This window comes from Hyla sarda, chromosome 7 (assembly GCF_029499605.1).
Source record: "Hyla sarda isolate aHylSar1 chromosome 7, aHylSar1.hap1, whole genome shotgun sequence".
Taxonomy (NCBI): Eukaryota; Metazoa; Chordata; class Amphibia; order Anura; family Hylidae; genus Hyla; species Hyla sarda.
In genome coordinates this window covers 35,294,244-35,308,815 of record NC_079195.1, presented here as the reverse complement: position 1 = coordinate 35,308,815, position 14,572 = coordinate 35,294,244, and the positions used below count along the sequence as shown (strand labels likewise).

General features: G+C 44.7%; 1 protein-coding gene across 8 annotated transcripts in view; it reads right to left on the bottom strand.

The window, feature by feature from the left end:
- LCOR (ligand dependent nuclear receptor corepressor) overlaps nt 1–14,572 on the bottom strand; it is a 90,519-nt gene that overhangs the window by 21,460 nt on the left and 54,487 nt on the right. For 5 of the 8 annotated variants that reach the window (XM_056530769.1, XM_056530772.1, XM_056530773.1 and 2 more), the window contains exon 6: nt 6,500–6,596. In XM_056530769.1, coding sequence (XP_056386744.1) covers nt 6,500–6,596 — 97 coding nt within the window. Of the gene's footprint in view, nt 1–1,753; nt 4,966–6,499; nt 6,597–14,572 lie in introns of those variants that run through there. The other 3 variants (XM_056530775.1, XM_056530776.1, XM_056530770.1) reach the window with 3 other exon arrangements.

The window sequence follows — 14,572 nt, the reverse complement described above, 5'->3', positions numbered from 1 at the left end:
AAACTAGTGCTTAAAGGGGTACTCCACTGCTCCGCCTTTGGAACAAACTGTTCCGAACACTGGAGCCGGGAGCTTGTGACATAACCCTGCCCCCACATGTCACGCCCCGCCTCCTCAATGCAAGTCTATGGGAGGGGCCGTTACACCCCCTCCCATAGACTTGCATTAAGGGGGCGGGGTATGACATCATGAGGGGGTGGGGCTATGATGTCACGAGCTCACGGCACCAGCTTGTTCCAAAAGCTGAGCAGCGGAGTACCCCTTTAAGAAGGTTAACATGAGTGTCCACAAAGACGAATGCAAGTGCCCTGCAAAGCAGCTCTCGCCTTCTTAAAACATTTCTCCTGCAAAGTAAGTTAACCTGAAATGGTTATTTCAGATCTTAGTGGAATGCTTAGAAACTGACATAATGCAATACAATCTTCAGGTCACAGGTCAGTTAAGTGGTGTTAAAAAGGTTTAAAGCATTTGGTCTATATAGGTTAGGGAGGAAAAAAAAACAAAAAACAGACAATATATTTACAGAGCCTATTCTAAACTCCAAATACTACACAAATCACTTTTACATTGAAAAGGTAGGCACACAATTTCACCAGGGTTCGATTGTCGGAGCTGAATATTAAGTTGGCAGTAGCGTAAGCACAGTTAAAGACTACCTGAGGTTGAACTATTCATAGAAAGTTCATGTTAATTTTCAGAAATAAGGAGTGTTTGGGAGGTTTTCTGCAGGTCTCTGACAAATGTAAGCGGACGGAAATGTAAATGTTTTAAGTGAACCGGTCAGGCGATTTTTTTTGTTTTTGTTTTATTTTCTCCCCTATCTTAGAGCAGGATAGGATAGATGCTGAGCTCCAATATATATTGGGTTTCCATTAAAATTGGGGTAAAACCTGATAGGACTTCTAGGAGGGGTGCTGCACTAGTTTAGCCTTCATTGTTCCTGTCATTGTGCGGGGAGCTGCATCATAGCCGCATCTAAGTGAACGAGAGGCGGCTGTTAAAGGAATTGTCAGCTGTATTTGCTGCTAAAAGCTGCAAATGCTGTATAAAAGCAAACCGTACCTTACCCTTCCTGGAATGAATGGAGTTGCCAGATATAAAAATAATTTTTTTTATTTTTTTCAGCCAATTGTCAAGAAGACAGAGCAAAGCTGCTTAAGTACCACAGACTGGAACGCTTCCCTCACCTCCCAGCCCAGCCTTGATTTACATATAAGACTCTATACATCAAGCAAGAAGAGACTGGGAGGTAAGGGAACGTGCCAGGCTATGGAACATGAGCAGCTTGGCTCCGCCTCCCTGAAATTTTGCTGATAAATAAAAAACTTGTATTGCCCATAAAATTAATTGAGAGTATATTTTGTAATACCTGTGTTGCTGATGTATACAGATGCACAGCAGCCAGTCTATTCAATTTTATGCTAAAAAGTAGTCCACTGTTGAAAAGATCAGTCCACTTTTTGGCTGTACATACTTTGCTGTACTCAATTAGTTATTAGCTGACTATGTTTGGGCCAGTTAGGTCAATGGACCCTCTGCTGTGCGTTTAAATAAATCAGCATTCCTTTTTAGAGACGGGCGTCTGACATCTACTGTATGGCATAAATGCTGTGTGAACCCAGCCAAAGTCCATTTTAATTTGACCATTTAAAAAAAAAAATTATATATTATATATTATATATATATATATATATATATATATATATATATATATATATATATATATATATGCACATGCATATATAGCCACCTATAACATGACCAGGATATAAACCATGTGATTGATGCTCGAATTTATATAAAGCATCTACAATTCTCTACTTAGGGATAGTAAGGCTTGTCAAACAAAAAAATACATCATTGCATTTCAAATAAACTAAGATAAAAATGTACTATTAACACTGAATGTGTATTAGATTGTACTAGTTGTTTTTAGCAAACCAAGCTTCTAGCCTCTATCTTGAGTTCATGGGTGGGGATGGATGGAGTACTTGACGTTGCAAGTCCATAAATACCAGCATCAAGTGGGATTCACCGATTATTGTTTAGTAAAGAACCCTTTTAGATTTGAAGCATCAGCATTGTGCATAAATTGTGTGCCTACCCTTTAATGTAGGAAAATGCTATCAGACAAACAAGAAGAAAAAACAAAAAAAAAACACAACTAGACAGAATATAAAAGGCCTAGCAAATAATTCATCCATGTTAACATTGCAGTGCAGCGATCAAGAGGCAAGCTATGCTGCCTTTTCTTTATAAACCTATTTTACATTTGCCACTGCATACAAGTATAAAGCATAACAACTAAAGAAATAAAAATATAGTGTTCATAAGAGGTTTTACAAATGGTGCAAGTAAGTCTTTACAGAGCAGGTTTGGTGCAAAACAAGCTCATCGTGGAGTGTCTAAAATATATGGAGAGCAAGAAAACAAAATGTAGAAAAAAAAAAAAGTACAAAACTGTGTGGTTTATGGAGTGCTTCTAGCTACCTGAAGAGACCGTAAGTGTTGCATTTTTTAAAATCTACACCGGACAATGACTACCAGCTTGCACAATGACTATTATACAGTAAAATCAATCCTAGCAAATGTGCTAGACCCGAAGAGTGCCTTTCATTCCTGAAAAATCTGAGGAATAAGAAGTGAGGTTGTACTGTTATGAAACAATATGCACCAGAATATATCACAGTAGTTAAGAGTGTGTGTGTGTGACCCCTGAAACCTAGAATGTAGAAACCACACAGTTAAGTAACTATGAATCAAGTAAAAATTTACATATCCGTATATTTTCCAAGTGTATTATTTCCAGAACTCCAGGACTGTGTGTAAAACCAACAACTCCGAAAACGGAGAGCTAGCGTTAGGATAAGGCTACTTCAGATAAACCCTATCGTCTCTGTGCCACACAGATTTAGTGTTGATCTGGCAATTGGTATATATTAGTTTGAAGGTAGTGTGTACTATAATCCTCCCTGTAAGTAGAATGGCAGGTAAAGCCAGGTTTGGGGTAGGGGGAAGCAGTGTAGTGTTAATTTATCTTAAACCTACAGAAGAATATTAAGTCCATTTTCAGTTACAATGAAATGTTTTCAATGGTCGTTGCTGGAGTGTTATGAAGATATATGTGTACCGACACATACAGAATTTTTTTTAATCCACCAAGAAAAAGAAAAAAAATTTGAAAAAACACGCACACCTCTTCAGATGCCTCCATGCTTCCTGGCTGAACAGGACAAACACTGCCCTGCTCTGGAGAATCTTTAAACATAAGAAATGTAAAGCTCTAGTAATACTCTCTTAATTTGTAGGTTAGAAACGTACTGCCGCTAGGCCTACCCATACCCATGTTTTGTGCTCTTTGCACACTGCCACTCTGAACTAAAGCCTTTTCTTTTTGCATTCTCCGAAAAAAGTAACAACCTCCAAAAGTTAAAATGTGAGGTACATTCAATTTTTCAGAAATAATCATTTTGGCATAAACACTTAAAATCAGACTTCTAGGAAATGAATTGTTTAAATATCTTTAGAATGCTTTTTTCTTTCTTTTTTTAAATTCCCTAGACATTGGTAGTATATATTTAAGTAACTCCTGAATTATTATTTTTTTTTTTGTCTTTTTTTTAAAGTGGACTTGTGTTCAAAAAATTTAAAATATACATAAAGAACACAATACATGCAGGCTCAATAGCAACGAGTCCATATTCACATGTATAGGTTCTCTGGCTGAGGTAACAATTCGCTATTGAAAATAAAGAGCATGCGTAAAGGCCAAATAAAGTATTCAAGGGTTGTACTGGGCATGAGGAATTGACAAATCTGCCTGATTTTGAGCACAGAATTTGCACCTGTATAGAGGTCTGTTAGGAAACTGCCTTAAAGTTTCACAATAAGTTAAGCAGGTGTAAAGTGTGCTGTGCATCAGAAGACAGAAGTGCTTTTGCCCAGTTTGGTTACAACTCATTTTCTAAGATTAGGACTTTACAACATGCCTATTCATCTTTAGATTCGTTTGCACTTGACGATGCCTCCACCTCTTCCTGAGGTTCCAGTTCACTTTTTACTGCAACATCTTGTTCTTCCAACCTCATAAGTTTCAGCTTTTTCTTTGGAGGGTTTTTTAACGTGCCTAACCTCTCTTTGACTTTGTACTCCAGTGTGCTATGAGGAATCCCGTAAATGCTCTGCGCTTTGGAAACACTCATTTTGCCGTTCATGACAACGGCAATCGCTTCCTCCAATATCTCACTGTTATACTGTCTGTATCTCCCTCTCTTTTTCCTTGGTTGTTTAGAGCCAGAGTCTCCTTCTTGATCTGAGGTGGAATATGGCTGTCCAGAGGTAGACTGCTCAACATCTGAGCTCCAGGAATCAGTGGAGGTATCCAATAAATTCCTTCGATTTTGCTTTGGAAGGATAGTCCTTAATTTTTTGCTAAGTGCACTCTCAGTTTGTGAACCCATAACCAAAGAGTTGTAATTGTAAAGATCCCCGCCACGGGACTCCCAAGACAAATCCATGCCACGGACCTGTGGAATTTTTAAATCGACTGGAGAAGAAAGGCCCAATTCCTTTTTGATTTCGTGTTTGTTTGGAACATTTTTTTGAAAAGCATTTGCATTTTCCGTGAGAATAGGCAGGTCACTGATGTTGCTGAGTGCTCCATTACCCCTATATTTCAGACGACCAAAGTTTAATTCATAGTGCGGTTTTGCCCAAGAAGCTTCCCTGGATAAGATCAAATGTTGTCCTTGATTCTGCAGTCCAGGCGACCCATGGCTGACAGCTGCTGAAAACTTTCTGGTATGCAATTCCTCACTAATCTGTAAGGAGCGAGCCAATGGCACTTTTAGAGGTGTGGAGTGGCCATAAGTTTCCCTGGTTGCATCCAGCAAACTTCTTGGAGGCACCCCATCACCACTGCGCAGAAGTCCATCTGGACGGTGCAGGCTGGGTCTCCCAGGTCGCCTAATTGGATGGAAGGAAACTGATGTGAGCAGAACTTGCACAGGTAGGGAGGGATGGGTGAATGGGGCCACTCCTTTATTAGAAGGCCTTGCTTGGGTAACATCACTTTTTGTATGCTAACAATATCTCAGCATCAGTGTCAGTTTAACAAAAAAAAATAAAAAATAAAAAGTTCACAGAAAATAAATGAAATTTTTTTTGGGCAACAAAAAATATATATAATCTTGGATCTAAGTCACTTGGATCTTTGGCTGGGTTCACAAATTCTTGTAGAAAAAGGAAAAAAGAAAACAAAAAGGTCTTGCGCATCAGTCTGTGAGTAGCACTTTATCAATAAGAAGGTAGTGGTCAATCCCTTTAGGTTTATACACAAGTGATTTATGTGACGTTACCACTAAACAAGTACAGTAATAAAAGAGTAAGCCACTTGGTACATAATGCAATCTACTTTAGAAAACACACACACACACACACACTTGAAAAAAAAACAGTGCCTGCTGCTCACATCATTATACAGAAAATATATAAAGAACAGCCCATGTCCAGAGACAATGTATCTTAGACTGCTTAAGAAAAAGAATACATTTCTTCTTGAGATTGAAATAAGAGCAAAAATGGCCTTATAAGCAGAATCTAATACTATACGGTGTGCTTTGTAAAGTCAAATTATGTGCGCTGAGGAGGTCTATAATTTAGCAAAGCACAAAATCCCAACAAATCATTAAGTTGATGTCAGGTTTTACTGCATTACTTAGTCAGACCATTTTTCCCCTTGAAAGAACAGACTTGATAGGTGACAAAAGGCATGATTTAGATGGTGATTGATTGTAGAATTACAGACATGATTTCAAACATTGAAATGCAATATACATATTTTGGAAAGTAACTAAACATCTACCCCCCCCCCCCCCCAACAGTACATTGCTGCTTCCCACTGACACTATTATATATGCGGTGTGCCACTTTATGACTCCTGACCACTTAACTGCAAAGGTTTGAAAATAAGAGATGAAGTCAACTTAATACAGCTAGAGCTATCAAATCTATAGAAATGCCTTGTAAACTGAATAGGAGGAAAAAAAATAAAATATAGACAGGTCGGTCAGGCTAAATATGCTATAGTGAAAATGCAGGGATGATTTTCTGGTTATGAAGCCACAGATATTTGGTAAATGGTTTTAAACAGCATAATCCGTATACAGGGAAAGTGGAATTAAAAAATAAGATTGAAAATGGAGCTACATATACTAAAATTTGTTTAGGTAACACACACATTTCCTAGCCATTAATCTAGTATTTCAAAGCCATGCTAGCCTCCTAAGAGCCCAAACAACCTAAGGCTGTAAACTGGTCATAAAATGAGTGGGAACAAAGTATATGATTTTATGAACACGACAACACTAATTTATAGAGTGAATTTCATTTCTTTAAAAAGATTGAGAGTAGAATCAATTTAGTTTTGAAAACAGATTAGGATATTACAAGTGAAATTAAAAGAATACATAGTACGGGATGAGTTGATGATTATGCTTACCCATTCCCTATAGTGTTTGAGGTACTTGGAGAAATGGAGGAATTCGGGCTACCAGAACAAGGACTTTTTTTAGTGGATAAGTCGAGCACTCCATCTGCTGAAACAGAACAAGACAAACATTTATTTATTTTTTATTGCAATATGTAATTGCCATCATTACATGCGAAAGTAAAGAATGAGTCACTGTAAGTAAGCAAAGAAAGGTGAACACCTACTACCATCAACCTACTTAATGGGAATTATCTATAATCTCTCCTAATCATGGGCAATCATGTGACATGAAAAAGTTCTTCATTTTTTGCTCTTGTAACACAAATACATGGATACTAGATAGTTTACTTGTCAACAAATTTAGGTTTCTGCAAACATTCCCTACGATTCTCAATCAACAAAAAAAAAAAAACTTGTGAAATAAAATCAAAATTTTTAGGTTTTATTCCATCCTGAATGTTCACAAGTGTCAGATTTGTTGCTGAAATGTGTGAAAGAATAGATTCCATAAGTCCGGATGTGGTTGTTTATGCACATATCTTCCAAATCTCATTCAGATATACTGAACAGGCCAATCAGTCCAACAATCTGCAAAATACACTTGCCCTTACAAGCAAGCTATACACAGTGACACGTTCCATTTAAAAGGGGTACTCCACTGGAAAAAGGAGACTTGTTTACTTACCGTAAAATCTCTTTCTTGAAGGATCCATTGGGGGACACAGACAGTGGGGTGTATGCGGCTGTCTCTAGGAGGTGTGACACTATGGTAATAAAAAAAGTCAGCTCCTCCCAGCAGGATATACCCGCCTTCAGGCCCTGAGCTAATCAGTTTAAGTTCCAGAGCAATAGGAGGAGACCAACAAGAAAAACCCAAAACTGTCTGAGAACCTGAAGAAAAAAACATAACTGAACACACCCTCGGACAGAGAACCAAAGGAAATCCCAAAAAGGGTGGGAGCTGTGTCCCCCAATGGATCCTTCGAGAAAGATTTTACGGTAAGTAAACAAAAATCTCCTTTTCTCTATCGGCTCCATTGGGGGACAAAGACCGTGGGAGGTACCAAAGCCGTCCCTTGGGTGGGCAGATAAACAGTCAGGCAGACGGCCGATCCACTGCCGCCTGCAACACTTTACGACCCAGACTAGCATCAGCCGATGCGAAAGTATGGACTCTGTAAAACCTCGAGAAAGTGTGCAAAGACGACCAGGTAGCCGCCTTGCAAATCTGCGAGGCCGAGGCCCAGGATGCCCCAACAGAACGGGTAGAATGAGCCACAACCCTGAAAGGAGCAATCTTCCACTTGCAGCGATAGGCTTCCGAAATGGCGGACCGAATCCACCTAGAAATGGTGGCCTTGGAAGCAGGTTGTCCCTTGCGACGACCTTCCGTAAGGACAAAAAAGGAATCACACTGACGAAACAAAGAAGTGATGGAGAGATAAGACCGAACAGCCCGAACTACATCCAGCTTATGTAGTAAGCGCTACTTAGGATGAGAAGGAGCAGGACAAAAAGACGGGAGGACAATGTCCTCATTGAGATGAAAGGCCGATACCACCTTAGGCAAAAAGGAAGGATCTGGCAGGAAAACAACCTTGTCCTGGTGGATCACCTGAAACTGAGAACGGCAGGAAAGAGCTGCCAATTCAGACACCCTCCGGATGGAGGTAAATAGCAACAAGAAACGCCACCTTCCAAGAAAGGAGGCAGAGAGACACCTCTCTAAGGGGCTCAAAAGGGAGCACCCTTAAGGGCACTCAGAACCAAATTCAAGTCCCAAGGGGGAGAGGGTGACGGATAAGGAGGAACAGCCTGCGCCACTCCTTGAAGGAAGGTCCGGACATGAGAATTAGAAGCCAGGGGCGGCTGGAAAAGAACAGCAAGGGCCGAAACCTGACCTTTAAGTGAACTGAGAGACAACCCCAGTTCCAACCCCGACTGCAAAAAGGAGAGAAGACAGGGAACCGAGAAGGTTACTGGGGAGAAGTCCTGAGCTTCACACCAACGAAAATAAGCCCGCCAAGTGCGGTGGTAAATTCTTGCGGAGGAGGGCTTACGAGCACTGAGCATGGTGTGAATGACATGTGAAGAGAACCCGCGGGCCTTCAAAACCTCGGTCTCAACCGCCACGCCGTCAAATGCAGCGACAGTAAATTGGGGTGGCAAAGAGGACCCTGATAGAGTAGGTCCGGACGGAGCGGAAGGCGCAGTGGAGCGTCGTCCAGGAGCCTGACTACGTCGGCGTACCACGACCTTCGGGGCCAATCTGGAGCTACCAGAATGGCGGAGACGTCCTCTGCTTTGAGCTTCCTCAGCACCCTGGGAAGGAGCGGGAACAGATAGGGCAGGGCAAACCCCGCCCAAGGAATCACTAGGGCGGCCACGGCCAGAGCCTGAGGGTCCCGGGACTTGGACACAAAAGGAAGGATCTTGAGATTGTGCTAGGACGCGAAGAGGTCCACGTCCGGAATGCCCCAGAGGTCGCACAAAGACCTCTGGATGTAGGGATCACTCGCCGGGGTCGAGTGAGGACCGACTGAGGAAGTCTGGTTCCCAGTTGAGCACTCCCGGAATGTGAATCGCCAAAATGGCCGGAACCTTGCTTTCCGCCCAGGTGAGAATCTTGGTCACCTCGGCCATGGCTGCCGAGCTGCAAGTGCCGCCCTGTCAATTTATGTACGCCACAGCCGTGGCGTTGTCCGACTGGACGCGGACAGGACTGAAGACGGGACTCCCAATGAAGACAAAGAAGAATCGCCAGTAATTCCAATATGTTTATTGTAAGAAAGGTCTCCTGGGGAGACCAGAGTCCCTGAACCGTCCAATCCCTGAACACGCCACCCCAGCCCGACAGGCTGGCATCCGTTGTAACTACCTGCCAGTGAAGGGGAAGAAGGGGAGCGGAGCCACCAGAGCAGAGACTGACGGACACTGCGAGGGAGAATAATCTGACGATCGAGGGACAGAGGAGACCTGTTCCATCGAGAGAGAATCGCCAGTTGAAGGGGGCGGCAATTAAACTGGGCAAACGGTACGGCCGCCATAGTTGCCACCATCCGACCCAGGACTTCCATACAAGTGCGGATGGGGACTGAGACCTGGGTCCGAAGGGAGCGGACCCCCGACAGAAGTGCCAGACGTTTGTCCAGCGGGAGACAAATTTGGGCAGAATCCGTGTCGAATCGAAGTCCCAGGAAGGTTAGAGACTGGGTAGGACGGAGGACTGACTTGTCCCGGTTGACCATCCACCTGAGGCGATCCAGAGTGTGACGTCCAGATTCTCCAGAGTCTGGACTCTGGTTGGAGCTTTGATGAGAAGGTCGTCCAGGTAGGGTATCACCGAGACTCCCCTCGACCGCAACAGGCCCATCACTGGCACAAGGACCTTTGTAAGGACCCGAGGAGCCGTGGCTAGACCAAAGGGGAGGGCTACGAATTGAAAATGCCCCTCCGGAACCGCAAAGCGGAGGTACCGATGATGGCCTGGAAATATTGGCACATGGAGGTAGGCATCCTTGATGTCCACCGAGGAAAGGAACTCCCCCTGTTCCAAAGGAGAGATTCCATTCGGAAGTGGCGGATAAGATGATGACGGTTGAGACGCTTGAGGTCTAGGATTGTACGCACCGAACCGTCCTTCTTGGGAACCACAAAAAGATTGGAATAGAAACCCCAAAACCGTTCCCGTGGCGGAACGGGAACAATAACCCCCTGGAAAAGCAGAGACTGGAGAGCCGCTCGAAAGTGCTTCGCCAGAGAAGGAGACTGGGGGGCCCGGGATCGAAAAAAGCGATCCCTGGGAAGGGAGGCGAATTCGATTCGGTAACCGCTGGACACCACGTCCCTGAACCAAGAGTCCTGAATGTGTGTGGTCCAGATTTCTCGAAAAAGTAAGAGACTACCTCCCACCCAAGAAGAAACCGCGGGTGGGGGCCTCACTTCATGCAGAAGTGGGTTTGCGGTTGCCTGATTTGGGCGCAAAACGGCCGGACCGGTTGGAGTCCCACTTCCAAGACAGGCGTGCCCGGAATGAGGGAGCCTTCTTGTCCCGTGAGGGCGCCTGCCCGGACCCTTTGCTGGAGCCAGAGGTCCAAAAAGGAAAAGGACTTCCTTTGGGAAGTAGGGTGAGCCTTATTTTGAGGCAACAAGGAACTCTTACCTCCCGTTGCCTCAGAGATAATCCTATCAATGCGTTTGCCAAAAAGACGGCCACCCGTAAAAGGAAGCTCAGTGAGAGACTTTTTGGAAGCAGCATCCGCATTTCAAGCCTTAAGCCACATTGAGCAGCGGAGAGCCGCTAGGTGACCCACAGCAAAGGCAGAACAACAGGCTGACTCTGCATGGAAGATGCGCACCGGAAGTCCCCAGCTTTAGAGCATTGGAGAGCCAGAGCAGATCGATCCTCTGGGGGGGGGGGGGGGGGGGGGATCCCACTAAGATATCCTGATGGAGCTTTTAGCACCACTCCGACAGAGCCTTGGACACCCATGTCGAAGCGAAGATGGGAAGAAGAGAAGAGCCAGCTGCTTCAGAGGCAAACTTCGCTAAGGATTCTACCTTCTTGTCCGTGGGATCCTTGAAGGCAGCGGCATCTGCCAGAGGCAGTGTAGTTGCCTTTGAGATCCGGGAGATTGTTGGATCCACTGAGGGAAGGAAAACCACCTTAGTGACAAAGTCCTTGTCAAATGGATAACGTTCTTGAATCGTCTTGATTCCCGGGAACCTCTTGTCTGGATGTTTCCATGCAGATTCCAGAATGTTGTCAAAGTCAGCATGAGAGCTGAACCTTTGAGGTGCTGGCTTAGCGGGGGGGACCCACGAGGGCGGGACTCACGAGGAGAACGCTCACGTTTATCTGAAGACTCAATGGAGGAGTCAGACGAGGCACCCCTAGTACGCTTGTGAGAGCATGAAGTATGTGGAGACGAGGAGCGGGCCCTATCCCCCAGCGCAGGGAAGACCCCTTCAAGGCGGACACCACTTCCCGGGAGGCCTCAGCCACCGAACGGGAGACTTGGGTCAAGTCAGCCATATACTGGGTCAGGGAAGAAACCCAGGCTGGTGGAGCGGCTGAACCCACTGGAACCGAAAGGGCATCAGGGGGTACCAGGGGGAGCAGGCAGGGCAAGTGGGCTCGGTAGAGCCAGGCATTTTGGTACTTAAGTGCTGACAGAAAATAAGTCACTGAGGTTCCAGGTTTCTGTTTAGAAGGGGGAACAGCTCTGGGTACGGACATTATGAGATAAAAAGACAGGAACTTTCTCACCCTAGTCTGTGTCCCCTGGCAGCTGCAGTGAGGAGAACGGCTCCGTGCGGCTAGTGTGAGAAAACAGGCCAGCCAATAGCAGAGGGGGGCCTGCCTGAAGCAAAGGCACTAACTAATTGGCCCCCTTCTGACTGAAAATCGCGCCCACGGCACTGATTGAAGGCTATTTGGTGCCTCAGAAGAGCTCCAACAGCCCTGTGGGCAGAGCTAAGGAAGGCCGAGAAGAAGCAGTATACCGCATATTACCTAATGGAGTCTTCAGTGAAGTCTTCAGTCATCTTAGTTACCTGCATCACGCCTGGCTGCTATGCACGAGCGAGGAGAGCAGGGAAATAGGAGGACCCGGACCCATGAGGTACCAACCCAGGTGCTGACCGTTTGCGAGGGGGGGGGGGGGTGAACAGCGCATATACGCAATGTCTGTGCCCCCTTACTCGCAATGGGGAAACAGGGAACCGGAGTCCCTGAGTCCCCACCTGAAAACAGAAAAGAAAAAGGAATAAAAAAAAACTAACAAGTCCCTATTTTTAAAAACTGATGACAGAAAGTGAAAACAGACTTACTTGTAAATTACTTCTATTGAAAAATTTTAATACTTCCAGTATTTATCAGCTGCTGTATGCTCCACAGGAAGTTCTTTTCTTTTTGAATTTCCTTTCTGACCGACCACAGTGTTCTCTGCTGACACCTCTGTCCATGTCAGGAACGGTCCAGGGCAGGATAGGTTTGCTATGGGGATTTGCTCCTACTCTGGATAGTTCCTTAAATGGACAGAGGTGTCAGCAGAGAGCACTGTGGTCAGACAGAAATGAAATTCAAAAAGAAAAGAACTTCCTGTGGAGCATACAGCAGCTTATGAGTACTAGAAGGATTAAGATTTTTTTAATAAAAGTCATTTACACTTTCTGGCACCAGTTGATTTAAAAAAAAAAAAATAATAATAATTCCAGCGGAGTACCCCTTTAATGACTACGGACGTAAATGTATGTCCTTGGTGCGCCAGTACTTTGGCACCAGGTCATGTGCGGCAGGTCCCAACTGCTGATAGCAGCCAGGGACCCGCCAGTAATGGCAGACATCCGCGATCAAGCGGATGTCTGCCATTAACCCCTCAGATGCCATGATCAAGTTCAGCTAACATGGCAGACGGAGGTCCCCTCACCTGCCTCCACCGCCTTCTGCTCTGGTGTGAAATCAAGCAGACCAGAGCAGAAGATTGCCGATAACACTGATCAGTGCTATGTCCTATGCATAGCACTGAACAGTATTAGCAATCAAATGATTGCTATAAATAGTCCCCTATGGGGACTATTAAAGTGTAGGAAAAAAAAAAAAGTTTAAAAAGTTGTGAAAAATGCCCTCCCCCAATAAAAATGTAATGTCACTTTTCCCCATTTTACGCCCAGAAAGTGTTAAAAAAAAAAAAATTTACATATTTGGTATCGCCGCGTGCATAAATGTCCGAACTATTAAAATATAATGTTAATGATCCTGTACGGTGAACAATGTAAATGTAAAGAAAAAAAAAAAAGCCCAAAATTGCTGCTTCCATGTCACATTTTACTTAAAAAAAATAAAATAAACGAATTATATCCCCTTAAAGGAGTAGTCCAGTGGTGATTCAGTGGTGAGCAACTTATCCCCTATCCTAAGGATAGGGGATAAGTTGCAGATCGCGGGGGGTCCGACCCCTGGGGCCCCCCGCGATCTCCTGTACGGAGCCCCGACAGCCCGCTGGAAGGGGGCGTGTCGACCTCCGCACGAGGCGGCGGCCGACACGCCCCCTCAATACAACTCTATGGCAGAGCCGAAGCGCTGCCTTCGGCAATCTCCGGCTCTGCCATAGAGATGTATTGAGGGGGCGTGTCGGCCGCCGCCTCGTGCGGGGGTCGACACCCGCTATCTCGGCGGAGAGCCGGGGCCCCGTACAGAGAGATCGCAGGGGGCCCCAGCGGTCGGACCCCCCGCGATCTCAAACTTATCCCCTATCCTTAGGATAGGGGATAAGTTTTTCACCACTGGACTACCCCTTTAAGGACCAACGCAAGTAAACCTGTACGACCCTGAATGACCAGGCCTGTTTTTTTTTTGTTTTTTTTTTAAATCGGGGATGTCTGACTCGAGAATAACTCTGGTAACATTTTGCCAAATCACGATAATTCTGACAGTTTTTCATGTACATAGTAAAAGTAAGCCAATATAATTTGTAGTTTTTTTTTTTTTTTTTACAATGCAAAAAATCATGAAATTTAAAAAAATTTAGATTTTTCGCTATTTTAACACTAATAGGTTGCAAATATTTATACTTTCTGACCAAATAGTTTATGAAACATACTTTCAGATGTCCACTTTATTTTGAAAGCATTTCTTTTGTTTTTAATTAACATTTTAAATGAATTAGAAGCCTAACAATTCAACTTGAAAAATTTGAAAAGTACCGTATTTATCGGCGTATAACACACACTTTTTAGGCTAAAATTTTTAGCCTAAAGTCTACCTGCGTGTTATACGCCGATAAGCCGCTGCAGTTCAATGATTTAAAGCAGGCGCTTTAAATCATTGAACTGCAGCGGCTTTGCAGGTGCAGAGACCTGCCGTCGCTGCCGGCTTCTCTGCCCCTGCCTGACCTGGGGTCTAGAGCCCTGCTGTCGGCCCTTCTCTCCCCCTGGCTATCGGTGCCGCTGCCCGTTCTCCCCCCCTGGCTATCGGTGCCGCTGCCCGTTCTCTCCCCCTGGCCATCGGTGCCGCTGCCCATTGCCGGCACCAATAGCCAGGGGGAGAGAAGGGGCAGCGGCACCCATTGCCGGCGCCGC